This window comes from Delphinapterus leucas, chromosome 3 (assembly GCF_059928025.1).
Source record: "Delphinapterus leucas isolate spDelLeu-1000000601 "Yukka" chromosome 3, BTC_Dleu_Yukka2, whole genome shotgun sequence".
Classification (NCBI taxonomy): Eukaryota; Metazoa; Chordata; class Mammalia; order Artiodactyla; family Monodontidae; genus Delphinapterus; species Delphinapterus leucas.
In genome coordinates, this window is record NC_143131.1 from 125,828,172 (window position 1) to 125,856,120 (window position 27,949).

Sequence of the window (27,949 nt, forward strand, 5' to 3'; positions counted from 1 at the left end):
GCAACTCATATATAAAAATCAACACTCAAAATACAGGAGTTTGGGTTCAAGGATGTATACATTTGTCAAACCTCGGTGAATGTACACTAAAGATTTATGCATATCATAGTTTGTGAATTTTACATCAAAAGAAAAAGGTGTAAAAATGTAGTGTAGTCTTAGCTATAACATGCATAGTGAAGTTTTCAGAGGGAAGGGCATTGATAATCTGCAATTTACTTTGAATTGCATCAAAGATGGATTAATGAATAAATGGATCAATATGGGATGAAACAAGTGTAGTAAAATACTAATGGTTCAATCTAGAAGGTGGGTTTATAGGGAATCAGTGTAAGATTATTTTAACATTGTTGTATGTTTAAAACTTTTCCTTACAAGTGTTTTTTTGTTTTTGTGGTACACGGGCCTCTCACTGTTGTGGCCTCTCCCGTTGCAGAGCACAGGCTCCGGACGCGCAGGCTCAGTGGCCATGGCTCATGGGCCTAGCTGCTCCTCGGCATGTGGGATCTTCCCGGACCGGGGCACGAACCCGTGTCCCCTGCATCGGCAGGCGGTCTCTCAACCACTGCGCCACCAGGGAAGCCCACAAGTGTTTTTTTTTAATGATTTTTTAAAACACACAAACTCTGCCAACAGGAGCAGATACTGATAATTCTGTTTATGTTCCTCATTGTTGTGATATCCAGGAAGGATCACGATGTTTCAAGTATAGTTTGTACTCTTCAAAGCATAAAAAAGACCAATTTATTTGATCTGAACACCCATGTCTATCATTATACCTTCAGATGACAATGGGAACATCGTCAAAACTGGGTCATAATAAACTTATAACCACTAACTATCCTCAGGCATGTTTTTTTTTTTTTTTTCCCACACCAACTGTTGCCAAGTCACGTCCTTCTCAGCTCTTCTCCATTTACTGGTTTTTTGAAGTGAAATTCCTTGCAAATATGAAATGGTGTGTCAGTGATTAGGCTTAAGTGAAGGGGGCTTGTCTGGGGTTTTTTCTGTGCCAATGTAAAGGTTTCTTGAAGTGAAAACACACAAACTCACACACATACACACACTCTAAAATGAAAAGGGGAACAAGAGGGGGGAAAAAGGCCAGAGAAAATAGTAACTAAGATAAAGACTGAAATAATTCACCACTAATAAGGTTAACCAACTATATACTATTTCCCATGGTCACTGTGATAAGCCCACAAACATTATCACATTAAAATTCAACAATAGTTGTGAAGTTACAGTCCCATTTTATAAAAGAGAAGCCTGAGGTAGAGAGATATAAATGATTTGCCCATGATCCTATAGTCAGTGTGTTTCAGAATCTGGATTTACTCAACATGGTTATGCCAACCCCATGTTCCTAAACTACCTTTCACATAATCATAGTAATTTGAATGACTTGGATATAAGTGTTAAATTGGAGGGATTATATCGTATATATTTGGAGACATCAGAAATGGAAGTAGTCGTAATTCAACAAAGGCTTAAGCAAATGTGTAAAGAGGGTGGCATACATCTTCCATAATTCCTAATATGTGAACAATTATGTTAATTTTGTGATGGGCCTACAGCTCTAGCCTGAGAAGGCCTGGTTCAAAAGGGCTACTAACCCTAAAATAGGCATTTAGTGAAATGTTCCCTGTCTCTCTCAAACTTTCCTTTCTTCTTTCCCAGTGCTGGTATTTGTGACTTTACAGAATTTTGGCTCATTACAGTTCTGCAGTTTGACTTAAAGGAAAATAAGCTGAACAGATTTTTCCTTCTTTAGTTTGAAAAGATTTAGACCTAAACTAACAAAAAAATGTGTCCTTGTAGGCCAAGTTTACCTCACTACAGCTACCCTTTAGATTTGATAAGATGTGTATACTAAAGGAATGAACATAAGAAAGCACAATTCCATAAGTTTTGGTATACTGTGTTCCCAGTTTCATTTGTCTCAAGTTTTCCCCCCTTTTGATTTCTCCTTTGACCCATTGGTTTTTGGGGAATGTGTTGTTTAATTTCCACATATTTGTGAGTTTTCCAGTTTTCCTCCTATTGATTTCCAGTTCAGTAGTATTGTGATTGGAAAAGATATTTGATATGATTTCAATTTTTGTAAGTTTGTTAAGACTTTCTGTGTGGCCTAACATATGATCTATGCTGGAGAATGTTCTTGGTACACTTGAGAAGAATGTATATTCTGCTGTTGTTGGATGGAATGTTCTGTTTCATCTGGTCCATCTCATAGGTCCATCTGGTGTACACTGTAGTTCAAATCAAATGTTTCTTATTGATTTTCTGTCTGGATGATATTTTGTTTAAAGTAGGATACTGAAGTCCTCTACTATTATTATACTGCTCTCTATTTCTCCTTACAGTTCTGCCAAAATTTGCTTTATATATTTAGATGCTCCAATGTTGGGTGCATATATATTTACAATTGTTATATCCTCTTGATGACTTGACCCCTTTATCATTAAATAATGACCTTCTTTATCTCTTGTTAAAATCTTAAAGAAAGATATTGAAGAAGACACAAATAAGTGGAAAGATATCCTGTGTTCATGGACTGGAAGAATTAATATTGTTAAAATGTCCATACTACACAAACTATTCTACAGATTCAATGCGCTCTATAAAAATTCCAATGGCATTTTTTACAGAAATAGAAAAATTAATTCTAAAATTCATATGGAACCACAAAAGACCCTGAAGGGTTAGAGCAATATTGAGAAAGAACAAAGCTATAGACACCACACTACCAGATTTCAAATTTTATTATAAAGCTATAGTAATCAAAGTGGTATGGTACTGGAATAAAAATGGACACATATAGACCAATGAAACAGAATAGAGAACCCAGAAATAAACTCACATGTATATGATCAACTAATCTTCAACAAAGGCACCAAGAATACACAATGGTGAAGGATAGTCTCTTCAATAAATGGCATTGGGAAAACTGGATATCCACATGCAAAAGAATGAAACTGGACACTCATCTAATACCATATACAAAAATCAAGTTAACATGGATTAAAGACTTAAAAACAGTACCCAAAGTTTTAAAACTCCTAAAACAAAAATAGAGAAAAATCTCCTTGACGTTGGCCTTGACAATGATATTTTGGATATGACACCAAAAGCACAGGCAGCAAAAGCAAAACTAAACAAGTAGGACTACATCACGTAAAAAAAAAAAAAAAGTTAACAAAAGTGAAAAGGTAGGAATATTACTCAGTCATAAAAAGAAACGAAATTGAGATATTTGTAGTGAGGTGGATGGACCTAGAGTCTGTCATACAGAGTGAAGTAAGTCAGAAAGAGAAAAACAAATACCGTATACTAACACATATATATGGAATCTAAGGAAAAAAAAAAAATGTCAAGAAGAACCTAGGGGTAAGACGGGAGTAAAGACACAGACCTACTAGAGAATGGACTTGAGGATATGGGGAGGGGGAAGGGTAAGCTGTGACAAAGTGAGAGAGTGGCATGGACATATATACACTACCAAATGTAAAATAGATAGCTAGTGGGAAGCAGCCGCATAGCACAGGGAGATCAGCTCGGTGGTTTGTGACCACCTAGAGGGGTGGGATAGGGAGGGTGTGAGGGAGGGAGATGCAAGAGGGAAGAGATATGGGAACATATGTATCTGTATAACCGATTCACTTTGTTATAAAGCAGAAACTAACACACCATTGTAAAGCAATTATACTCCAATAAAGATGTTAAGAAAAAAAGTGAAAAGGTAATCTATAGAATGGTAGAAAATATTTGTAACCATATATCTGATAAGAGGTTAATATCTAAAATATATGAGGAGGGCTTCCATGGTAGCACAGTGGTTAAGAATCCACCTGCCAATGCAGGGGACACGGATTCGAGCCCTGGTCCAGGAAGATCCCACATGCCGCGGAGCAACTAAGCCCATGAGCCACAACTACTGAGCCTGTACTCTAGAGCCCATGAACCACAACTAATGAAGCCCATGTGCCACAACTAATGAAGCCCGTGTGCCACAACTACTGAGGCCTGCGCACCTAGAGCCCTTGCTCTGCAACAAGAGAAGCCACCGCAATGAGAAGCCTGTGCACCGCAACGAAGAGTAGCCTCCACTCGCAGCAACTAAAGAAAGCCCACACACAGAAACGAACACCCAATGCAGCCAAAAATAAATAAATAAATTTATTTTTAAAAATTAAAAAAATAATAAAATATATAAGGAACTCATATAACTAAAAAAAAAATCTGATTAAATAATGGGTAGATGAACTGAACAGACATTTCTCCAAAGAAGACATACAAAAGGCCAGCAGGTACATGAAAAGTGCTCAACATCACTAACCATCTTAAAAAATGAAAATTAAAACCACAGTGAGCTATCACCTCACACGGTTAGGATGGCCATTATGAAAAATTCAAAAGGGAACAACACTCTGACATAAATCACAGCAATATCTTTTTTGATCCATCTCGTTCAGTAATGGAAATAAAAACAAACAAAGGGGACCTAACTAAGCTCAAAATCTTTTGCACAGCAAAGGAAACCATAAGCAAAACAAAAAGACAACCCACAGAATAGGAGAAAATATTTGCAAATGATGCGACCAACAAGGATTAATCTCCAAAATTTAGAAACAGCTCATGTAGCTCAATATATATATATATATATAAAAATAAGCCAATCAAAAAATGGGCAGAAGACCTAAATAGACATTTCTTCAAAGAAGACATACAGATAGCCAAGAGGCACAAGAAAACATGCTCAATATTGCTAATTATTAGAGAAATGCAAATCACAATAACCAAAACATGAAACAACCTAAATGTTCATTGACAGATGAATGGATAAAGATGTGGTACATATATACAGTGGAGTACTACCCAGCCATTAAAAAGAATGAAATAATGCCATTTTCAGCAACATGGATGGACCTGGAGATTATCATACTAAGTGAAGTAAATCAGAAAGAGAAAGACAAATATCATATGATATCACTTATATGCAGTATCTAAAAACAAAAATGATACAGATGAACTTATTTACAAAACAGAAAGAGACTCACAGCTTTAAAAAACAAACTTAAGGTTACCAAAGGGGAAAGGTGAGGGGGAGGGATAAATTGAGAGTTTGGGATTGACATATGCATACTACTATATTTAAAATAGATAACCAACAAGGACCTACTGTGTAGTACAGGGAACTCTGCTCAATATTCTGTAATAACCTAAATGGAAAAAGAATCTGAAAAAGAATAGATACATGTATATGTATAACTGAATCACTTTGCTGTACATCTGAAACTAGCACAACGTTGTAAATCAACTATAGTCCAATATAAAATAAAAAGTTTTCTTAAAAAAAGGGAACAAGTGTTGGCAAAAAGGGAAACTCTTGTACACCGTTGGTGAGATTATAAATTGGTACAGTCATTATGGAAAACAGCAAGGAAATTCCTCAAAAAATTAAAAATAGAACTACCGTGTGGTTCAGCCACCCCACTTCTGGGTATATATCCTAAGGAGATGAATTTGGATCTCAAGAGATATCTGTGTTCCCATGTTCATTGCAGTATTATTCAGAATAGCCAAGATATGGAAACAACTTAAGTGGCCATCGACAGATAAATAGATAAATAAATTTTGGTATATATTGTTAAAAGATAAACTGAGGCACATTAAAATTTACAAGAGTTTATTTGGGCAAACATCCATTCAAATCAGCCAGCGCCAAACTGAAAGTGGTTAGGAGTGCTCTGCTGACAAGCTAGGGGAAAGGCTTTAAAGAGAAGATGTGGAAGTAAAGCAAAGAATTACTTGATTAGCTGTAGCTTAAGTGGTTGTCTTATTTGGGAAAGCCCAGTTGGTGGCTAGCAATTAGCTGTTCTTAAGTTTTGTTTTCTTGGATTCAAGTGCACTGACTCTAGCTTAGTTTGGGTTTGCTTACTACATAGCTACTAAGTCACTAGAGCCTCCTCAGTCTAATGGCCTCCTTGTTTAATTACTTTAACAATATATACAATTGAATATTATTCAACCAAAAAAATAAAGAAGAAAATCCTGCCATTTGTGACAAGAAGAATGAACCTATAGAACATTATGCTAACTGTAGTAGCCAGACACAGAAAGATAAATATTGCATGATCTCATTTACACATGTGGAATCTAAAAAGGTCAAATTAACAGAACTAGAGAGAATGGTTGTTGCCTAGGGTTGGGTGGGTGGAGAAAGGGTACAAGCTTTCAATTATAAGGTAAATCAGTGGTGGAGCTCTATTGTACGGTATGGTGACTAAAGTTAACAATCCAGTATTGAAAAAGTATGTAAGATCATCTCCTGAGAAAGGGAAGCAGTAGTGGGAGAAGGGAACCACGCAATTGTCAGGTCAGAGCAACAATGGCAGTTACCTTATTTTATTTTTCATAGGAATAATTTGACTTAATAAATACCATCATCAAGTTGCCATTACACAGAAAACTATTTGCTCATCCAATAAAATCTCACTCATTTTGTGGTAATAATCTTGTTAGATGTGCAATGCTTTGGAAACTTTTATGGACAGTTTAAGCAGACATCATTAAATACTTTCTTCTGAGCCTATAAAGGGGCACTGAGTCCCTCCTACAGATGTCATAACTATAGGTTAATTTCTGGGACTTACTGAAAACCTTCATACTCTTTTATGTAAGTGAAACGGGCAGAATCTCATAAACATATCACCGGGTACCATTTCATTTCTAACGTTCTCAGGAACGCAAGCTTTTTGTTCCCTAGATCCTAGATTCTAGATCCTAGAATCTGGGAAGAAACTTGCATCTACCTGCTAATAAGTTCTTTACACGCCTGGTTTGAAGGAAACTGTTGAACCATGCTGCCTAGGTGAGAAGTGCAATACTGCAGAAACACACTACAAGGGAAGCCCTGTTTGATAGAAATGTGTAGGCCAGTAGACAAAGTAAAACAAAAAGATGACAAAAGGGAAGAATCATTCTTTTTCATGAATTTCCGTCTTTGCCCCTCTAGCTCAAAGGTTATCTCTTCACTGGGGGCCTTGACCACCTTAGTCCTCACTATCAACCCTATCTGTATTAGCAATCACTCTGTCCGTGCTCTTGGTGCATCTGTTCTATAAGTTTGTCAGCCTATTTTCTGGAAAAATATCCATCATATAAAGAGATCCAGCAATAACACAAATGATGTAATTGGTAGATGAGATTATTAAATTAGTTATCCCTCATGTTCTAGAAGGTAAAGATAGAGCATGTTAATAGATGGAAGATATACATGGATATATAGATATAAAGAACCAGAGTGTATTGAGAAAAGCAAAATGAAAATACACCATGTGATATTAACAGTAGGTTAGCTATTTCAGAAGAAAAGATTAGTAAACTTGATACAGCATTGGAATGAACAAAAATAAAATACAGAGGGGAAAAAACAGAAAAAAGGTATTGAAGAGAGCATTAGTAAGTTGTGGGACAACTTCATGCAGCTTGGGAAAGGGTGATGAGGGAACAAAAATATGTATTTGAAGAAATAATAGTTACACAATTTCTAAATTTGATGAACACAAGAAACCCATAGATCCAGGCATCTTAATGGACCCCAAGTACAAGAAATACGACAATCCTTAGCATAGCCTGTGAAATCTATTATCTTAAGGCCTGCATTTGAGTCTAACCATTACTTTCATTTCTAAACATATACGTTAGCTCTTACTTTTTTTTCCATATTATGCCTTATTCTTGAAATACTGGTTATCACTCTATGTGTCTCCGACTTTCTAATAACTCTGAGGGCCAAATCCTCTGTGAAGTCTGGCTGTGACCACCTCCTCTCTGCCATACCTTCATCCTACTCAAATGAATGTGCTCTCTTCCGTGCGCCCCTACTCATTTGTATGTAACTTTAATCAGATTGTTTTCTTCTCCTTTAGCCTGTGAGCTTCTCTTACTCATCTTTAAATTTCCAGAATCAAATAAAGTACCTGGAATCAGTAGGTTCCACCCAGCAACTATTTGAGAAAAGAATAAAGAATGTAAGCTGTATGAATCTGTCTTTATTTCATTGTCAGCATTTAGTAATACTTGAAGTGGTGTTCAATTATTATTTTAGAGTGAAGGAAGGAATTTTTATTAGTTAGCATTTGAAAAATCAGAAGGATGTCTACATACTTCTATGTGCAAGACATTGTCTATGCATGGAGACACAGGAGTGGAAAAAGATCCATGAGCTTATATCCTAATGTGTATGTGCCTACATTTGTCTATATGATTGTATTTATTTGGTAGTGGGAAAATATACAAGTAAATAAGTAAGAAAGACAATTTTTGATGTTGAAAAGCATTATGGAAGCAATAAAGCACATTGATCTGAGGTGGGGTGGAGGTATTTTGAATTGACAGGGAAATCTTCACTGAGCAGGTAGTATTTGAACTGATTTTTCTAGAAAAAATAGAAACTAGCTATTCAAGTTTCTTGGCCAGGAATTTCCCAGGCAGAGGAAACAATAAGAGCAAGAGCCATAAGGTGAAAAGTACCTGGTGTATTTGAGAGAGAGAAAGAAGTGTGGATGGAATTTATGCCCAATGACTAAAATCCATCTGTGAAATACTTGTTAAAATAAAAATGCCAAATAGGAACCATCATGCATGTGTTGCCTAAAAGCAAGGGGTTGAAGAAAATAGCCCTCTAATTCACATTCATTGGGAATATCAAGGGTTTTAAATTTAAAGACCATTAGGAGTATGCTCTCTGTCATTCTAATAAATTCCTTGACCTTGAAATCCCTCACATTTTAATTTTTCTAGTAGTTGTGACAACAAACTTTATTAATATTGTGCACAAATTGTACAGACTGGTCCCAAGGCTCTGATGGGGGCAGATTCAAATATGCAAATTGTTAGAAAATTACTTGATCACAATTATTATTTTTTTTTTAACGTCTTTATTGGAGTATAATTGCTTTACAATGGTGTGTTAGTTTCTGTTTTTTAACAAAGTGAGTCAGTTATACATATACATATGTTCCCATATCTCTTCCTTCTGGCATCGCCCTCCCTCCCACCCTCCCTATACCCCGCCTCTAGGTGGTCACAGAGCACCGAGCTGATCTCCCTGTGCTATGCGGCTGCTTCCCACTAGCTATCTATTTTACATTTGGTAGTGTATATATGTCCATGCCACTCTCTCACTTTGTCACAGCTTACCCTTCCCCTCCCCATATCCTCAAGTCCATTCTCTAGTAGGTCTGTGTCTTTATTCCCGTCTGGCCCCTAGGTTCTTCATGACCTTTTTTTTTTTTTTCTTAGACTCCATATATATGTGTTACCATATGGTATTTGTTTTTCTCTTTCTGACTTACTTCACTCTGTGTGACAGACTCTAGGTCCATCCATCTCACTACAAATAACTCAGTTTCGTTTCTTTTTATGGCTGAGTAATATTCCATTGTATATATGCGCCACATCTTCTTTATGCATTCATCTGTCGATGGACACTTAGGTTGCTTCCATGTCCTGGCTATTGTAAATAGAGCTGCAATGAACATTTTGGTACATGACTCTTTGAATTATGGTTTTCTCAAGGTATATGCCCAGTAGTGGGATTGCTGTGTCATATGGTAGTTCTATTTGTAGTTTTTTAAGGAACCTCCATACTGTTCTCCATAGTGGCTGTATCAATTTACATTCCCACCAACAGTGCAAGTGGGTTCCCTTTTCTCCACACCGACTCCAGCATTGTTTGTAGATTCTGACCAGTGTGAGATGATATCTCATTGTAGTTTTGACTTGCATTTCTCTAATGATTAATGATGTTGAGCATTCTTTCATGTGTTTGTTGGCAGTCTGTATATCTTCTTTGGAGAAATGTCTATTTAGGTTTTCTGCCCATTTTTGGATTGGGTTGTTTGTTTTTTTGTTATTGAGCTGCATGAGCTGCTTGTAAATTTTGGAAATTAATCCTTTGTCAGTTGCTTCATTTGCAAATATTTTCTCCCATTCTGAGGGTTGTCTTTTGGTCTTGTTTATGGTTTCCTTTGCTGTGCAAAAGCTTTGAAGTTTCATTAGGTCCCATCTGTTTATTTTTGTTTTTATTTCCATTTCTCTAGGAGGTGGCTCAAAAGGGATCTTGCTGTGATTTATGTCATAGAGTGTTGTGCCTATGTTTTCCTCTAAGAGTTTGATAGTGTCTGGCCTTACATTTAGGTCTTTAATCTATTTTGAGCTGATTTCTATGTATGGTGTTAGGGAGTGATCTAATCTCATACTTTGACACGTACCTGTCCAGTTTTCCCAGCACTACTTATTGAAGAGGCTGTCCTTTCTCCACTGTACATTCCTGCCTCCTTTATCAAAGATAAGGTGACCATATGTGCGTGGGTTTATCTCTGGGCTTTCTATCTTGTTCCATTGATCTATCTTTCTGTTTTTGTGCCAGTACCATACTGTCTTGATTACTGTAGCTTTGTAGTATAGTCTGAAGTCAGGGAGCCTGATTCCTCCAGCTCCGTTTTTCATTCTCAAGATTGCTTTGGCTATTCGGGGTCTTTTGTGTTTCCTTACAAATTGTGAAATGTTTTGTTCTAGTTCTGTGAAAAATGCCAGTGGTAGTTTGATAGGGATTGCATTGAATCTGTAGATTGCTTTGGGTAGTAGAGTCATTTTCACAATGTTGATTCTTCCAATCCAAGAACATGGTATATCAGATGGAGACCTGTTTGTATCATCTTTAATTTCTTTCATCAGTGTCTTATAATTTTCTGCATACAGGTCTTTTGTCTCCTTAGGTAGGTTTATACCTAGATATTTTATTCTTTTTGTTGCAATGGTAAATGGGAGCGTTTTCTTGATTTCACTTTCAGATTTTTCATCATTAGTGTATAGGAATGCCAGAGATTTCTGTGCATTTTTTATCCTGCTACTGTACCGTAGCTCTAGTAGTTTTCTGGTAGCATCCTTAGCATTCTCTATGTATAGTCATCTGCAAACAGTGACAGCTTTACTTCTTCTTTTCTGATTTGGATTCCTTTTATTTCTTTTTCTTCTCTGATTGCTGTGGCTAAAACTTCCAAAACTATGTTGAATAAGAGTGGTGAAAGTGGGCACCTTTGTCTTGTTCCTGATCTTAGTGGAAATGGTTTCAGTTTTTCACCATTGAGCACACTGTTGGCTGTGGGTTTGTCATAAATGGCCTTCATTATGTTGAGGAATGTTCCCTCTATGCCTACTTCCTGCAGGGCTTTTGTCATAAATGGGTGTTGAATTTTGTCGAAAGCTTTCTCTGCATCGATTTAATTCTTAAAATATAAGACATTAGAAATAATTATTCACACATCCTGTTGACAAAGAATGAAGGTCAATGATGCCCATTCTTGATAAAGTGTGGGAAAAGAGACTTTGCTTACTGTTTATAATGTATAAATTCTGTCATTTTTAAAGGTAAGATTTTTAATGTGTCTATGGTTTTAAATGTTTATACCCATTCACCCAGCAATTTATTTGAAAGAGTATGTATGAAAGTACCGAAACTATGTGTCCATCAATAGATGACTGATTATATTAGTCATGAGTCACACATGCGATGGAATATTTTGTGAAGAATAAGATACATCTAAATGCTAATGTCTAAATTTGCCAAGGAAATGATGCTGTTACCTTTGCTTTATTTTCTATTTCATTTTGCTCCGTTTTCTAAAGATTCTTCCCCCTTACCCTAACATTGTTTTCAGCAATGTTTATTCTAACTTGTAACAGGTTAGTTTCGAGACTAAGTTGTTTACTTTGGAACCAGATTATCTGAGTTCATATCTCTTCTCTGCCCCTTCTTTTGTGACCTTGGACAGGTTACTCTGTGGCTTCTTCATCTGTTAGTAGTAACTGTTTCATAGGTATATTGTGAAAATTAAATGAGTCAATATAAGTCAAGACTTACAATAGTATTTGGAACATAGTACAAACTGCATAATTGTTGATTCTTTTCTAAGTTGTAGTTTTGTCTAGGTTAGATATTTCCTAAAAAATAATTTCAGAATGTTTTAGGGGATAGATGAGCAGCAGGCACATTCAAGGATGTGGTCTTAGAATAGTCTCATCAGGTCTGCTCTTGGTACATCTCTTATTGGTGTCCTCTGGGTTCAATGTTTTTCTCCTTCTTGGTTACCAGGAAACCTGCTCCAGGGTCCCGTGCGGAGCAGCCGCTGGGCGCCCAGACTGTGGTCGGGAGGCTTGTCTGCTTGTCCTGCAGCTTCGGCCTGAGGTCAGGCCTTGATCACAATTATTGCCGAATGCTGGTGAAAGCAAGTTCTGAGTGTATTACATACAATTCACTTCACTCTGCCTAAACAACATTTTGGACGATTGTTCCTGACTATTTGAAAATGGCATGAAATAAGCTTCTTTGGTTTCTGGTGTCTCTAATAGCTGGGGAAATAGATTACACAATCAGGGTGGAGAATCCAGCTGGCTGCCAAATGTATAGGTACTTAGAAGCATGCATATAGATCTACTTATAAATACAGCCTGTAGAACATCCACAGTGGTGAACTCTATTGACACATTCCTTGCAGACCCAGCGGATATCATTGACCATGAAGTCATCAGTCACCCTTCTGCTTTTGGTCAGTGTGACCTATTTGTTCATCTTTGCTGGGGAGTACTATATATATACAAAATGGAATTCTGGACCAGACTGGTCATTGTCAGCAGTCATGATGTGATGTTATTATGATGATGGTGATAAGGATGGTTAATGATGGTGACTGCCCATCACACTATAATTTTAGAGGAAACTTTTACTTACAGAATTAGCAGCTTTAATTACCACTATAATACTATGCAAGAGATAGTGTCACCTAATTGCAAAAACAATGTTATACCTCATAGGATGAGATGGTCTGTCCTAGGCCAAATGGGCCCCAAATGTCTAATCTATAAGTTCCAGGACAATTGTGTTGCCCTCAGCAAACCACAATTAAGAGCATAAGGTTACAAATAAGCTTCATTTTTCAAGGTAACAACGTATATTGAAATTAGAAATTCTCATATAAAGTCCCCTTCAAGAAATTCTTATCTAAAGAGCTTCAACTACCAGAATGTTCCTGAGATGCTTCCATTTTACTGAAAGCTGAGGCATTCTTAGTTACCCTGTAGGTAAGCAAAGTAAAAAGATAATTAGAGACAGAGAGAGAGATACAGAGACAGAGAAAGAGAGAGAGCACGCAAGTGAAAGAGCCCAGGACTAGGATACTAATATCTGGCCTCTAACCTTCATCATGCTACTATCTTTTTCTTTAATATTGAACAACTTACTCCCTTTCTCTGGCTACTCTTCATCATATTAAAATAGAGTGTGAACCTCATTTGCTCTGAGACTTCAATAAAAGTTTATGGTTAAGTACATTGGCTTTAGAATCTAAGACCTGAGTTTGATTCCTGGCTCTGTCATTTACAAGGTGCATGTTCTTAGACAAGTTATTTGCCCCAGATTTCAGTTTCCTTATCTTTAAAATAGAATTATTAGTATGACTTAATGTATGTAAGATTTAATTCAGTGCTTGAGATATAGAAATCCCTCAGTATATGGTAGATACTGAGAATGGTGGTAAATTATACGATTGTTTTTCAGTGCTTTCCAAATTATTTTGTATTTTTTTTTATTATATAAGCACTTTGTTGCCCAATTGTCTTGATTATCCTTTAATCAAATGGCTTCTAGATTTTGGAATTTTCAACTTCTTTCTGGTTAAATATATGCCTCTTTGGCACCTATTTTTGCCTTCCTTTCTTAAGATATAGCCTAGTTTTAAGGTAAATGTTAAAGTGAACATGATTATATAAAAGCCACATAAATCATCAATAGCAAATGTAGTGAAAAGAGCTTTGTACTGGTCATTTTTAACCTGGTCTCTAGCTCAGCTGTGTAGTTAACAAGCTGTGTGTCCTGGAGCAGTTTTCTTCCTTTCTCTGGGCCTCAGTTCTTCATCCATAAAACAAGACAGTTGTAATTGATGGTCTCTGAGGATAATTTTAACTCTAAGATTCTGATTCTTGAATCTTCCTGAGCTGTGGTGATTTATCATTGTTCTCTCCTTGCAGAGGCTGTGAGCCAAGGAGGCTCTGGGGTATGTGTTTCTCACTCTCGTGGGCCCTTTTCTATTACAACAAGAGGTTGTCTTACAGCAAAGGTGATCTTGAGTTGGGAAGTACTGTGACTATTTTATTAAGGTCTTCTGAGTTCATTTGGTTGGTCTGGTGAGAAGGTGGAATGACAGCATAACATGCTTATTTAGACAAAATGTCATTATTAGTGCAGATGCCTTTTCCTTAACAGTAGAAAAGGACTTGAAGATTACCTCCCATTTTCTTTAAATTAGTCAGATGTCACATTTCCATAGAAAGAGTACATATACAGTTAAAGCCATTAAAACAGCACATTGCTTATAAAAATATGGGATGAATATCTTTTATTTTCTAAATAAGGATAATTTTGAGAGTGAAAGTAGTTTTTACATAGTATTTTCAAGAAGACTATCATCAACTGAGACTATCCAGGCAACTCAGAGCATATGGTTACTCTAGATCTGAGTGCCTTGCTCATAAAAGTCTTTACGAACGCTTCATAAAATGCATTCCTCTTCCCTACACATACATATCAGACCTACTGATTGAACCAGAATGTCTAGGGATGTCGAGGCCTAGGATCTACATTTTAAGAAGCCCCCCGACATTAAAATTGGAGAATCACAGCTCTAAATTTTACTAAACACACTTGGGTATAGAGAGAGAGTACTTGCCAGACTCACAGACACTGAATCTTTGGTAGCTTGTTTGGCAATTAGTAATCACAGAATCTACATTCTTGAGAGAGTAATTTGTAATAACAGGGTCTACAATCATAAAAAATAGTTGTATACCTTAAAAAAATTTTAAATGTAGTCAGTATAGTTTTCTTTTTGAAATACGGGTTTTGAGAAAGAGAATATTCAAGTTTACATTCGAGCCTTGTTACTCAGTAAATGTTTGATTTTTGGTAACTTACTTCATCTTTCTGTGCCTCACTTTCTTTATCAATAAAATTCAGCTAATAATAGTACTTAATTCAATATTACATGAGTTAAGTGCATACTAAATGCTAAATAAAAATGAACAATTATTAAATCTTTATTTTAATGATTTAATCTTAATAACTGTTACATTTATTTCACTTTTCTAATTGAAGATTAAATATTTTAAACAAAATATTTATAAAGAGATATAAAGAGAAACAACTCTAGTACTTTAAAAAAGTTAAAGTTAATTCATTCAACAAACATCCTCCACACTAATACCAAAGAATGCTCTAACATTTTAACTTTATTCATATGACTCTCTTACTTCAAAGTCATAATGTTCATCTGCCAAGAAGATAATATCCAAATTCTTTAGCTGGCTTTCAAGTCCCTTATCAATCTGTTGACAATCTCCTTGTTCAGCCTCATTCATTCTCTATCCACCTATGACCCAATGCTTTGACCACACTAAACGGCCCTACTGTTTCTAGCATACCAGGACCCTCATATGCCTTGGCTAAGGCTGCTCTTTCATTCTGAAAGACAATTACCAGTCACACCATCGTTAAAAGTGTGCTCATTCTCTCATTTAGAAGGACCCTTAAATCTACCCTCATGTACCCTACATCTATGGAAATCTCCTAAGAGCAAAATCACTTCTACTCTGTCATCCCTATGAATGATTTATTACTTTCTCATCTGCATTTCTATTGGATTTTATTAATATACTTAATTCAACATTTATATTATGCTACCCTTCACGGATAGTCTTCTCTCTTAGAACATGAGCTCCTTAAGGTCAGAGAAAGTGTTTTCTCTCGTGTGGATCCTAGGTCTTTAAACATGGAAAAAATTCAATAAATACCTCACCTAATGAATGGATAGGTGGATGAATGGATAAATGAATGGACTGGTAGATGGACAGATGAATTTATGAATGAGTGAAAGATTCAGCAAATGTTAGAGAATATACAAGATAACTATCAGATGTGAAATACAGTATTTCTATTTTCTGAAAACTAGCCACCTACAAGAATTTTGAGATAAGTTTTTGTGATCCATACATCTTACCAAAAAATTTAGTTTAAGATGGAAAGGTCTAAACTGACTTTTTATATTTTAAGTTTTTAAAAAATCTTTTCATTTTGAAATAATTTAACTTTATACAGGTAGTAAAAATAGTCCAAAGAAATACTACATGTCTTTCATGCAGCTCCCTCAAGTGTTAATATTTTATATAACTTTGGTACAATAATCAAAATCAGGAAATTAACATTTATACATAACTGTTAACTAATTTATCATCTTGTTCAAATTTCACCAGCTGTCCCAAAAATATCATTCTCTTGGTGTAGGATTTAATCTGAGATTACATGTAGTTGTTTTGTCTGTTCAGTCTCTCCGACTCTTTCTAAGCAACAGTTGCTTTCTTGAGGCAAAATTCAGTTGTAAGATTTTAATTAGAAATTTGACAAAACTACAATGGAATTTCAAGTTACTGGCACAACGTAGGTATTCAATGTTTGTCGAATAAAAAGTAAAGAAATAAAATTGATTTCTTTATGGAAGCATACAAAAGGGAATTAAAAAGGAAACTAAGCAACAAAAAGGGAGAAAATAAAACTTTGAAAATTAAATCATGCTAAATAAGAGAGAACATAAGAGAATGTATTGTCTTTAGAAATTAACGTCTGGGGGGGCGAAGTCAAGATGGCATACTAGGAGGATGCGGAATTCATGTCTCCTCACAACTAGGGCACCTACCAGGCACTGGTGGGGGGCCACGGACACCTAAGGGGATGGGAGGAAACCCCAGGGACTGGTAAGACGTGGGGTGTGAGGGGAGTGAAGGGGGAGAAGAAGTGGAGGCAGGATGGGACTGGCCTCCTGAGGGGCGGCTGGGGCAGGGGAAGATATCCCATACCCAAAGGGGTAAATTGGGGAACCATTAGGAGGGCAGAGGAACAAAAGGGAGCATGAGCAGTTTTCCCCTGCCCACTCGGGCCCCCGGAACCTGCTGAGATCTCAGGCCTAATCCTCTGCCCACCTAGGTCCCCTCCAGCTGGGTGGATCCTGAGGAAGTGGGAAGGAGGGAAGGGGGAGCAAAAGTAAAGGCTGGACCTCCAGGACCAGCACCCCTGAGGGGTGGCTGGGGGAGGGGAGGAGTTCCTACACCCAGAGAGATCCACCCACAGTTAGGGGTCCAGCAGCGATGGGGGAGACCCTGGGGGAAATGGTGGGGGAGGGGTGCAAAGGAATGGAAGGGAATGGGGTCAGTGCTTTCTCTCTCCACTTAGGCACCGAGGAGCCTGTTGCATTCCTGGTCCTAATCCTCTGCCCTGAGAGCCTCCCTCCTGCCATGCAGAATCCAAACCCCACCCCTAACCCCCACCCAGGGCCCTACCTCTACACTCGGAGACCCCCTCCAACACACTGGCCTAAACCACACCCACACAGCCTCACTCAAGGTCCTACCTCCAAACTCTGGAAACACACACTCCAGAGGCCCTCATTTCCATGTACTGCCTCTCCCCTTCCACGCAGGTCCTAAGCAGAGGCCCCATCCCACCCTTGAACATGGCCCCGCCTAGGCCCCTCCCCATGCTCAAACATCTCCACACCCCCCAGGTCCTGCCCCACACTGAACCCTGCCTCTGCCTAAGTACCACCCCTGCTTAAACTCCACCCCCATAGACAAGGCTTTTTTTTTTTTCTTTTTTCCTCTTTTACAGAGGGGTTCTGTTTTACCTTGTTGATTCATTGTTACTGATTCTTTTATATTTTTATTTTTCCTAATTAAATCTTTTATTTTTCTAATTTTTATTCTTTATACTTTCTTTTGTTCTCTTTTGGCTTATTCCCCCACACTTTTTTTTTGTTTGTTTTGTTTTTTCTTTTGTGGTTTTATTTTACCTTGTGGCAGTTGTTTCAATTATAGTTCTATTTTTCCTAATATAATTTTTATCTTTCTAATTCTATTTTGTTTTTTATTCTTTGATATTATACTGCTCTTTTTTCCTTTCTTTCTTCCTTTTTTTTTTTTTAACCTTGCCACACGGCTTGTGGGATGTTGGTTCCCAGGCCAGAGGCTGGGCCCAAGCTCTTGTGGTGGGAGCTCCAAGTCCAAACCCCTGGACTAACAGAGAATCTCAGACCCCAAGGAATATCAATCAGAGTGAGGACCCCCAGAGGTCCTCATCTCAGCACCAAGACCTAGTTCTATCCAACTACCTGCAAACTCCAGTACTGGATCTCAGGCCAAACAAGCAGTAAGACAGTAATACAGCACCACCCATCAAAAAAAAAAAAAAAAAAAAAAAAAGAAATGACAAAAAATATGTTATAGACAAAGGAGCAAGGTAAAAACTTACAAAACCAAATAAATGAAGACGAAACAGGCAGTCTACCTGAAAAAATTTGAGTAATTAAAGATGATCCAAAATCTCAGAAACAGAATGGAGAAAATACAAGAAACAACAAGGATCTAGAAGAAGTAAAGAGAAAACAAACAATGATGAACAACACAATTACTGAAATTAAACATATTCTAGAAGGAATCAATAACAGAATAGCTGATGCAGAAGAACAGATAAGTGAGCTGGAAGATAAAATAGTGGAAATGACTACCACACAGCAGAATAAAGAAAAAAGAATGAAAAGAATTGAGGACAGTCGCAGAAACCTCTGGGACAACATTAAATGCACCAACATTCGAATTATAGGGGTCCCAGAGGAAGAAGAGAAAAAGAAAGGGTCTGAGAAAATATTTGAAGAGTTTATACTTGAAGACTTCCCTAACATGGGAAAGGAAATAATCAGTCAATCCAGGAAGCACAGAGAGTCCCATACAGGATAAATCCAAGGAGAAACACACCAAGAAACATATTAAGCAAACTATCAAAATTTAAATACAAAAAAAAATATTAAAAGCAGCAAGAGAAAAGCAACAAATCACATACAAGAGAATCCCCATAAAATTAACAGCTGATCTTTCAGCAGAAACTCTGCAAGCCAGAAGGGATGGGCAGGACATATTTAAAGTGATGAAAGGGAAAAACCTACAACCAAGATTACTCTACCCAGCAAGGATCTCATTCAGATTCGATGAAGAAATTAAAACCTTTACAGACAAGCAAAAGCTAAGAGAATTCAGCACCACCAAACCAGCTTTACAACAAATGCTAAAGGGACTTCTCTAGGCAGGAAACACAAGAGAAGGAAAAGACCTACAATAACAAACCCAAAACAATTAAGAAAATGGTAATAGGAATATACATATCGATAACTACCTTAAATGTAAATGGATGAAATGCTCCAACCAAAAGACATAGACTGGCTGAATGGATACAAAAACAAGACCTGTATATATGTTGTCTACAAGAGACCCACTTCAGACCTAGGGACACATACAGCCTGAAAGTTAGGAGACAGAAAAAGATATCCCATGCAAATGGTAATCAAAAGAAATCTAGAGTAGCAATTCTCATATCAGACAAAATAGACTTTAAAATAAAGACTATTACAAGAGACAAAGAAGGACACTACATAATGATCAAGGGATCAATCCAAGAAGATTGTCTCGATTACTGTAGCTTTGTAGTATAGTCTGAAGTCAGGGAGCCTGATTCCTCCAGCTCCGTTCTTCTTTCTCAAGATTGCTTTGGCTATTTGGGTCTTTTGTGTTTCCATACAAATTGCGTAATTTTTTGTTCTAGTTCTGTGAAAAGTGCCATTGGTACTTTGATAGGGATTGCATTGAATCTGTAGATTGCTCTGGGTAGTATAGTCCTTTTCACAATGTTGATTCTTCCAATCCAAGAACATGGTGTATCTCTCCATCTGTTTGTATCGTCTTCGCTTTCTTTCATCAGGGCCTTATAGTTTTCTGCACAGGGCTCTTTCATCTCCTTAGGTAGGTTTATTCTTAGGTATTTTATTCTTTTTGTTGCAATGGTAAATGGGAGTGTTTTCTTGATTTCATTGTCAGATTTTTCAGCATTAGTGGAGGATTGCAAGAGATTCCTGTGCAATTTTCTATCCTGCTACTTAACCAGATTCACTGATTAGCTCTAGTAGTTTTCTGGTAACGTCTTTAGGATTCTCTATGTATGGTATCATGTCATCTGCAAACAGTGATGGTTTTATTTCTTTTCCTATTTCAATTCTTGTTTTAAATTTTTTTTTGTCTCTGATTGCTCTGGCTAAAACTTCCAAAACTATGTTGAATAATAGTGGCGAGACTGGGCAACTGTCTTTTTCCTGATCTTAGTGGAAATGGTTTCAGTTTTTCACCATTGAGAATGATGTTGGCTGTGGATTTGCCATATATGGCCTTTATTATATTGAGGTAAGTTCTCTCTATGCCTACTTTCTGGACAGTTTTTATCATAAATGGGTGTTGAATTTGTCAAAAACTTTTTCTGCATCTATTGGGATTCTCATATGGTTTCTCTCCTTCAATTTGTTAATATGGTGTATCACATGGATTGACTTGTGTATATTGAAGAATCCTTGCATCCCTGGGATAAATCCCACTTGATCATGGTGTATGATCCTTTTAATGTGCTGTTGGATTCTGTTTGCTAGTATTTTGTTGAGGATTTTTGCATCTATGTTCATCAATGATATTGGCCTGTAGTTTTCTTTTTTTGTGACATCTTTGGTTTTGGTATCAGGGTGATGGTGGCCTTGTAGAATGAGTGTGGGAGTGTTCCTCCCTCTGCTATATTTTGGAAGAGTTTGAGAAGGATAGGTGTTAGCTCTTCTCTAAATGTTTGATAGAATTCACCAGTGAAGCCATCTGGTTCCAAGCTTTTTTTTTTTTTTTAAGATTTTTAAAATATTTATTATTAGTAATTTTTGGCTGCATTGGGTATTTGTTGCTGTTTGCAGGCTTTCTCTAGTTGCGGCGAGCAGGGGCTCCTCTTCATTGTGGTGCACGAGCTTTTCATTGCAGTGGCTCCTCATTGCAGAGCACAGGCTCTAGGCACGTGGGCTTCACTAGTTGTGGCACGTGGGCTCAGTAGTTGTGGCTCGTGGGCTCTAGAGCGCAGGCTCAGTAGTTGTGGTGCAGGGGCTTGGTTGTTCCGTGGCCTGTGGGATCCTCCTGGACCAGGGCTCGAACCCGTGTCCCGGGCATTGACAGGCAGATTCTTAACCACTGTGCCACCGGGGAAGCCCTGGTCCTGAGCTTTTGTTTGTTGGAAGATTTTTTTTTTAATTTTTAAAAAAATTCTTTTTTCTTTTTTTAAACCCCACATTTGTTTATTTATTTATTTTTTTGGCTGTGTTGGGTCTTCGTTTTTGTGCAAGGGCTTTCTCTAGTTGTGGCAAGCGGGGGCCACTCTTCATCACGGTGTGCGGGCCTTTCACTATCGCGGCCTCTCTTGTTGCGGAGCACAGGCTCCAGATGCGCAGGCTCAGTAGTTGTGGCTCATGGGCCCAGTTGCTCCGTGGCATGTGAGATCTTCCCAGACCAGGGCTCGAACCCGTGTCCCCTGCATTAGCAGGCAGATTCTCAACCACTGCGCCACCAGGGAAGCCCCATTCGTTGGAAGATTTTTAATCACAGTTTCAATTTCAGTGCTTGTGACTGGTCTGTTTATATTTTCTATTTCTTCCTGGTTCAAGTCTCAGAAGGCTGTGCTTTTCTAAGAATTTTTCCATTTCTTCCAGGTTGTCCATTTTATTGGCATATAGTTGCTTGTAGTAGTCCCTTATGGTGCTTTGTATTTCTGCGGTGTCCACTGTAACTTCTCCTTTTTCATTTCTAATTTTATTGATTTGAGTCCTCTCCCTCTTTTTCTTGGTGAGTCTAATGGTTTATCAATTTTGTTTATCTCCTCAAAGAACCAGCTTTTAGTTTTGATCTTTGCTGTTGTTTTACTGTTTCTATTTCATTTATTTCTGCTCTGATCTTTATGATTTCTTTCCTTCTGCTAACTTTGGGTTTTGTTTGTTCTTCTTTCTCTAGCTCCTTTAGTTGTAAGGTTAGATTGTTTATTTGAGATTTTTCTTGTTTTTGAGGTAGGCTTGTAGAGCTATAAACTTCCCTCTTAGAACTGCTTTTGCTGCATCCCATAGGTTTTGGATCGTTGTGTTTTCATTGTCATTTGTCTATAGGTATTTTTTGATTTCCTCTTTGATTTCTTCAGTGATCTCTTGGTTATTAAGTAGTGTATTTTTTAGCTTCCATGTGTTTGTATTTACAGATCTTTTCCTGTAATTGATATCTAGTCTCATAGTGTTGTGGTCAGAAAAGATACTTGATACAATTTGAATATTCTTAAATTTACCAAGGCTTAATTGTGACCCAAGATATGATCTATCCTGGAGAATATTCAATGAGCACTTGAGAAGAAAGTGTATTCTGTTCTTTTGGATGGAATTTCCTATAAATATCAATTAAGTCCATCTTCTTTAATGTATCATTTAAAGCTTGTGTTTCCTTGTTTATTTTCATTTTGGATGATCTGTTTATTGGTGAAAGTGGGGTGTGAAGTACCCTACTATGATTGTGTTACTGTCTATTACCCCTTTTATGGCTGTTAGCATTTGCCTTATGTATTGAGGTGCTCCTATGTTGGGTGCATAAATATTTACAATTGTTGTATCTTCTTCTTGGATTGATCCTTCAATCATTATGTAGTGTCCTTCTTTGTTTCTTGTAACTGTCTTTATTTTCAAGCCTATTTTGTCTGACATAAGAATTGCTATTCCAACTTTCTTTTGATATCCATTTGCATGGAATATCTTTTTCCATCCCCTCACTTTCGGTCTGTATGTTTTCCTAAGTCTGAAGTGGGTCTCTTGTAGACAGCATATGTACGGGTCTTGTTTTCGTATCCATTCAGCCAGTCTGTGTCTTTTGGCTGTAGCATTTAATCCATTTATATTTAAGATAATTATCAATATGTGTGTTCCTATTACCATTTTCTTAATTGTTTTGGGTTTGTTCTTGTAGGTCTTTCCCTTTCTTGTGTTTCTTGCCTAGAGAAGTTCTTTTAGCATCTCTTGTAAAGATGGTCTGGTGGTGATGAATTCTCTTAGTTTTTGCTTGTCTGTAAAGGTTTTAATTTCTCTATCTAATCTGAATGAGATCCTTGCTGGGTAGAGTAATCTGGGTTGTAGGTTTTTCCTTTCATCACTTTAAATATGTCCTGCCGCTCTCTTTTGGCTTGCAGTGTGTCTGCTGAAAAATCAGCCGTTAACCTTATGGGGATTCCCTTGTATGTTATTTTTTGCTTTTCCCTTGCTGCTTTCAATATTTTTTGTGTTTTTTCTTTCTTTGCAGTACGCGGGCCTCTCACTGTTGTGGCCTCTCCCATTGTGCAGCACAGGCTCCAGACGCGCAGGCTCAGTGGCCATGGCTCATGGGCCCAGCCGCTCTGCGGCATGTGGGATCCTTCCGGACCAGGTCACGAACCCGCAGCCCCTGCATTGGCAGGCGGACTCTCAACCACTGCGCCACCAGGGAAGCCCTGTGTTTAATTTTTGATAGTTTGCTTAATATGTGGCTTGGTGTCTTTCTCCTTGGATTTATCCTGTATGGGATTCTCTGTGCTTCCTGGACTTGATTGACTATTTCCTTTCCCATATTAGGGCAGTTTTCAATGATAATATCTTCACGTTTTCTCAATCCCTTTATTTTTCTCTTCTTCTGGGACCCCTATAATTTGAATCTTGGTGCGTTTAGTGTTGTTCCAGAAGTCTCTGAGACTGTCAATTCTTTTCATTCTTTTTTCTTTATTCTGCTCTGTGGTAATTATTTCCACTAGTTTATCTTCCAGGTCACTTACTTGTTCTTCTGCCTCAGTTATTCTTCTATTGATTCCTTCTAGAGAATTTTTAGTATTGTTTTAGTTTAGTGTTTAGTCATTTATTGTGTTGTTCATCATTGTTTGCTCTTTTAGTTCTTCTAGGTCCTTATTAAATGTTTCTTATATTTTCCCCATTCTATTTCCAAGATTTTGGATCATCTTTACTACCATTACTCTGAATTTTTTTTCAGGTAAATTTCCTATTTCCTCTTCAGTTATTTGGTCTGGTGGGTTTTTACCTTGTTCCTTCATCTGCTGCGTATTTCTCTGTCTTCTCATTTGTCTTAACTTACTGTGTTTGGGGTCTCCTATTTGCAGGCTGCAGGTTTGTAGTTCCCGTTGTTTTTGGTGTCTGCCCCCAGTGGGTAAGACTGGTTCAGTGGGTTGTGTAGGCTTTCTGGTGGAGGAGATTGTTACCTGTGTTTTGGTGGATGAGGCCGGATCTTGTCTTTCTGGTGGGCAGGACTGTGTCTGGTGGTGTGTTTTGGGGTGTCTGCAAACATTATTTTAGGCAGCCTCTCTGCTAATGGGCGGGGTTGTATTCCTGTCTTGCTAGTTGTTTGGCATGGGGTGTCCAACACTGGAGCTTGCTGGTTGTTGAGTGGAGCTGGGTCTTAGCATTGAGACGGAGATCTCTGGGAGAGCTCTTGCCAATTGATATTACGTGGGCCGGGAGATCTCTGGTTGTCTGATGTCCTGAACTCAGCTCTCCCACCTCAGAGGCTCAGGCCTGACAGCCAGCTGGAGCATCAAGACCCTGTCAGCCACACAGCTCAGAAGAAAAGGGAGAAAAAAGAAAGAAAGAAAGAAAAAAATAATACAGTTATTAAAACAAAAAAGTAAAAAAATATTATTAAGATAACATGAAAAAAAGAGAGCAACCGAACCAATAAACAAGTCTACCAGTGATAACAAGTGCTAAAAACTAAACTAAGATAAACTTAAAAATCAGAAACTGGTCAGTTGCCTACAGCAATCCCCAAGTGTACAGTTGCTCCCAGAGTCCACCGCCTCAATTTTAGGGTGATTCATTGTCTATTCAGGTATTCCAGAGATGCAGGTACATCAAGTTGATTGTGGAGATTTAATCCGCTGCTCCTGAGGCTGTTGGGAGAAATTTCCCTTTCTCTTCTTTGTTTGCACAGTTCCTGGTGTTCACCTTTGGATTTGGCCCCACCTCTGCATGTAGGTTGCCCTCTGGCATCTGTTCTTTTCCCAGACAGGAGGTGGTTAAAGGAGCAGCTGATTAGGGGGCTCTGGCCCACTTAGGCCAGGGGGAGGGAGAGTTACAGAATGTGGGGCAAGCTTGTGGCAGCAGAGGCCAGCATGACGTTGCAACAGTTTGAGGCGCACCATGTGTTCTCCTGGGGAAGTTTTCCCTGGATCACAGGACCCTGGCAGTGGCTGGCTGCAGAGGCTCCTGGGAGGGGAGGTGTGGATAGTGACCTGGGCTTGCACACAGGATTCTTGGTGCCTGCAGCAGCAGCATTAGTGTTTCATGCCCGTCTCTGGTGTCTGCGCTGATAGCCGCGGCTTGCACCCGTCTCTGGAGCTTCTTTAGGCCGGCCTCTGAATCTCCTCTCCTCACGCACCCCAAAACAATGGTCTCTTGCCTCTTAGTCAGGTCCAGACTTTTTCCTGGACTCCCTCCTGGCTAGCTGTGGCGCACTAGCCCCCTTCAGGCTGTGTTCACGCAGCCAACCCTACTCCTCTCCCTGGGATCTGACCTCTGAAGCCCAAGCCTCAGCTCCCAGCCCCCACCTGCCTTGGCGGGGAGCATAGAAGCCTCTCAGGCTAGTGAGTGCTGGTCAGCACCGATCGTCTGTGTGTGAATCTCTCCACTTTTCTCTCTGCATCCCTGTTGTTGCACTCTCCTCTGTGGCTCTGGAGCTTCCCACCCCACCCCTGCCAGTGAATAGGCTTCCTAATGTGTGGAAACTTTTCCTTCTTCACAGCTCCTTGCCTGAGGTGCACGTCCCATTCCCTATTCTTTTGTCTGTGTTTTTTCTTTTACCCTACCCAGGTACGTGGGGAGTTTCTTGCTTTTTGGGAAGTGTGAGGTCTTCTGCCAGTGTTCAGTAGATGTTCTGCTGGAGTTGTTCCACATGTAGATGTATTTTTGACGTACTTGTGGGGAGGAAGGAGACCTCCATGTCTTACTCCTCCGCCATCTTGAAGGTCCTCCCACTGAATGTTTTTTATACATGTCTTTTGTAAGGAGAAAAAAAGGATATGAAGGTGGTTGAATGCGTTTTTATAATGTGGCTCTAAATCTGTACATTTTAATGGATACTTTCATTAAAAATTAGTACTGGGCTTCCCTGGTGGTGCAGTGGTTGAGAGTCTGCCTGCCGATGCAGGGGACACGGGTTCGTGTCCCGGTCTGGGAAGATCCCACATGCCGCAGAGCCGCTGGGCCCGTGAGCCATGGCTGCTGAGCCTGCGCGTACGGAGCATGTGCTCCGCAACAGGAGAGGCCACAACAGTGAGAGGCCCGCATAACACACACACAAACACACACAAAAATTAGTACTGAAGAATGCAAATGAGTAAGTAACCCCCATGTGGGTCACTCTTTTAGAGGTGAAAATGTTTACTGAAAAGCAGAGCACGTCTGATATCACAGATATAGCAGCTTGAAACTTGCTTTCTTTTAGTTGGTCTACATTTCTGCCATTAAAACTAAGCTTTAAATGAACATTTGGGGGTTTCCCTGGTGGCGCAGTGGTTGATTGTCCGCCTGCCGATGCAGGGGACACGGGTTCGTGCCCCGGTCCAGGAAGATCCCACATGCTGTGGAGTGGCTGGGCCCGTGAGCCATGGCCACTGAGCCTGTGCGTCTGGAGCCTGTGCTCTGCAACAGGTGAGGCCACAACAGTGAGAGGCCCACGTACTGCAAGGAAAAAAAAAAATAGATGAACATTTGGCCACTCAAATGAAGCCTGTTTCTTGCTGGTTGAGTGGTGAAGAGAAATAAAAAAGCATCAGACTTGGAGCACAAATGAATATCCTAGATCCGTAACGGCAGAGTTGCCTGGCCTGCCAGGATCACCAAACTATCTCTTGACTTATTTGTGAGAGACAGAGAGAATAATATAGTTTTCTCCCAAGCTTCAGAAATCACACAATATCTTTGAATAGTCTCTGCAATTCATTCAATTATAGATATGTGCTATGTTTTAGCTGTCTTGGCTAACACTGGTGATCAGAAGATTGACCTGGAGTACTTGTTAGAATTCAAGTTCCCAGATTCCTCTTCTAGAGTTTTGGATTCTTTAGGATAAAGAGAAGCCCAACTCTCTGCACTTTTAATAAACACCCAAGTAATGGATTATTTGTTCACCTTTGAAACTATTTCTTTAATTACAGTTGCCAGAAGTATTCATGTCTTTTAATCCACTAACCAACGAACCAAAGAAAGAGTATTTTAATAAAGATAATACTATTTAACATTTTATTGATTGAAATATTCATGATTACAAATTACATTAGGTTTTGTATTATTGCACACACAATTAAGATGGGTTTTCAACTGTCACTGAATAACTGAAGACAAAATAGAAATCTTTCATTGGCAGGTTCTTAGAGTTGGAAAAATTCTTCAACGATCTATATTCCATCTTTTGTAGTATTGAAGGCTTTGTCTGATCATCTAGGAATTTAAAGCCCTGATGGAGAAGACTAATTGTAGAATCCATTTCACAATAGAATTGCTATAAAAGCCATAGGAATGTGTGGCTGAGGCAGAGTCAGCAACAACCCCAATGACTAAAATCAAAATTTCCACTATCTTCCCTGTAAAGAAAGAAAAAGCAAAAAAGAAAAATTATGCTTAAAAAAGTATTTAAAATTGCCTGAGCACTGCACTAAGCGCTTCTCCATGAGGAGAATCTGAATATAAGAGTGTTAGGAGAGCTGTGCTCCCCTTCCTCAAACAGGTAGCTGGGCCCCTCCTTACCCCCCTACCCTACACAGGTCCTCCCAACCACCTGGGGCTACTTGACTCTTCCTACATGCTCAGTCCTGACTCAGCCTTGGAACCCACTGAGGAGAGACCTCAGAGAGGAGGATTAGAGATTGTTT

The 27,949-nt window shown here is 38.6% G+C and overlaps 1 protein-coding gene across 2 annotated transcripts in view; it reads right to left on the reverse strand.

Annotated features, from left to right (window-relative positions):
* Positions 1-300: 300 nt before the first annotated feature.
* LOC149749685 (sperm-associated acrosin inhibitor-like) overlaps positions 301-27,949 on the reverse strand; it is a 31,519-nt gene continuing 3,870 nt past the window's right edge. For both annotated transcript variants that reach the window (XM_089909476.1, XM_089909475.1), the window contains one exon: positions 301-27,661. In XM_089909476.1, the coding sequence (XP_089765602.1) occupies positions 27,616-27,661 (46 nt within the window). In that variant the 3' untranslated portion in view covers positions 301-27,615. The remainder of the gene's footprint in view (positions 27,662-27,949) is intronic.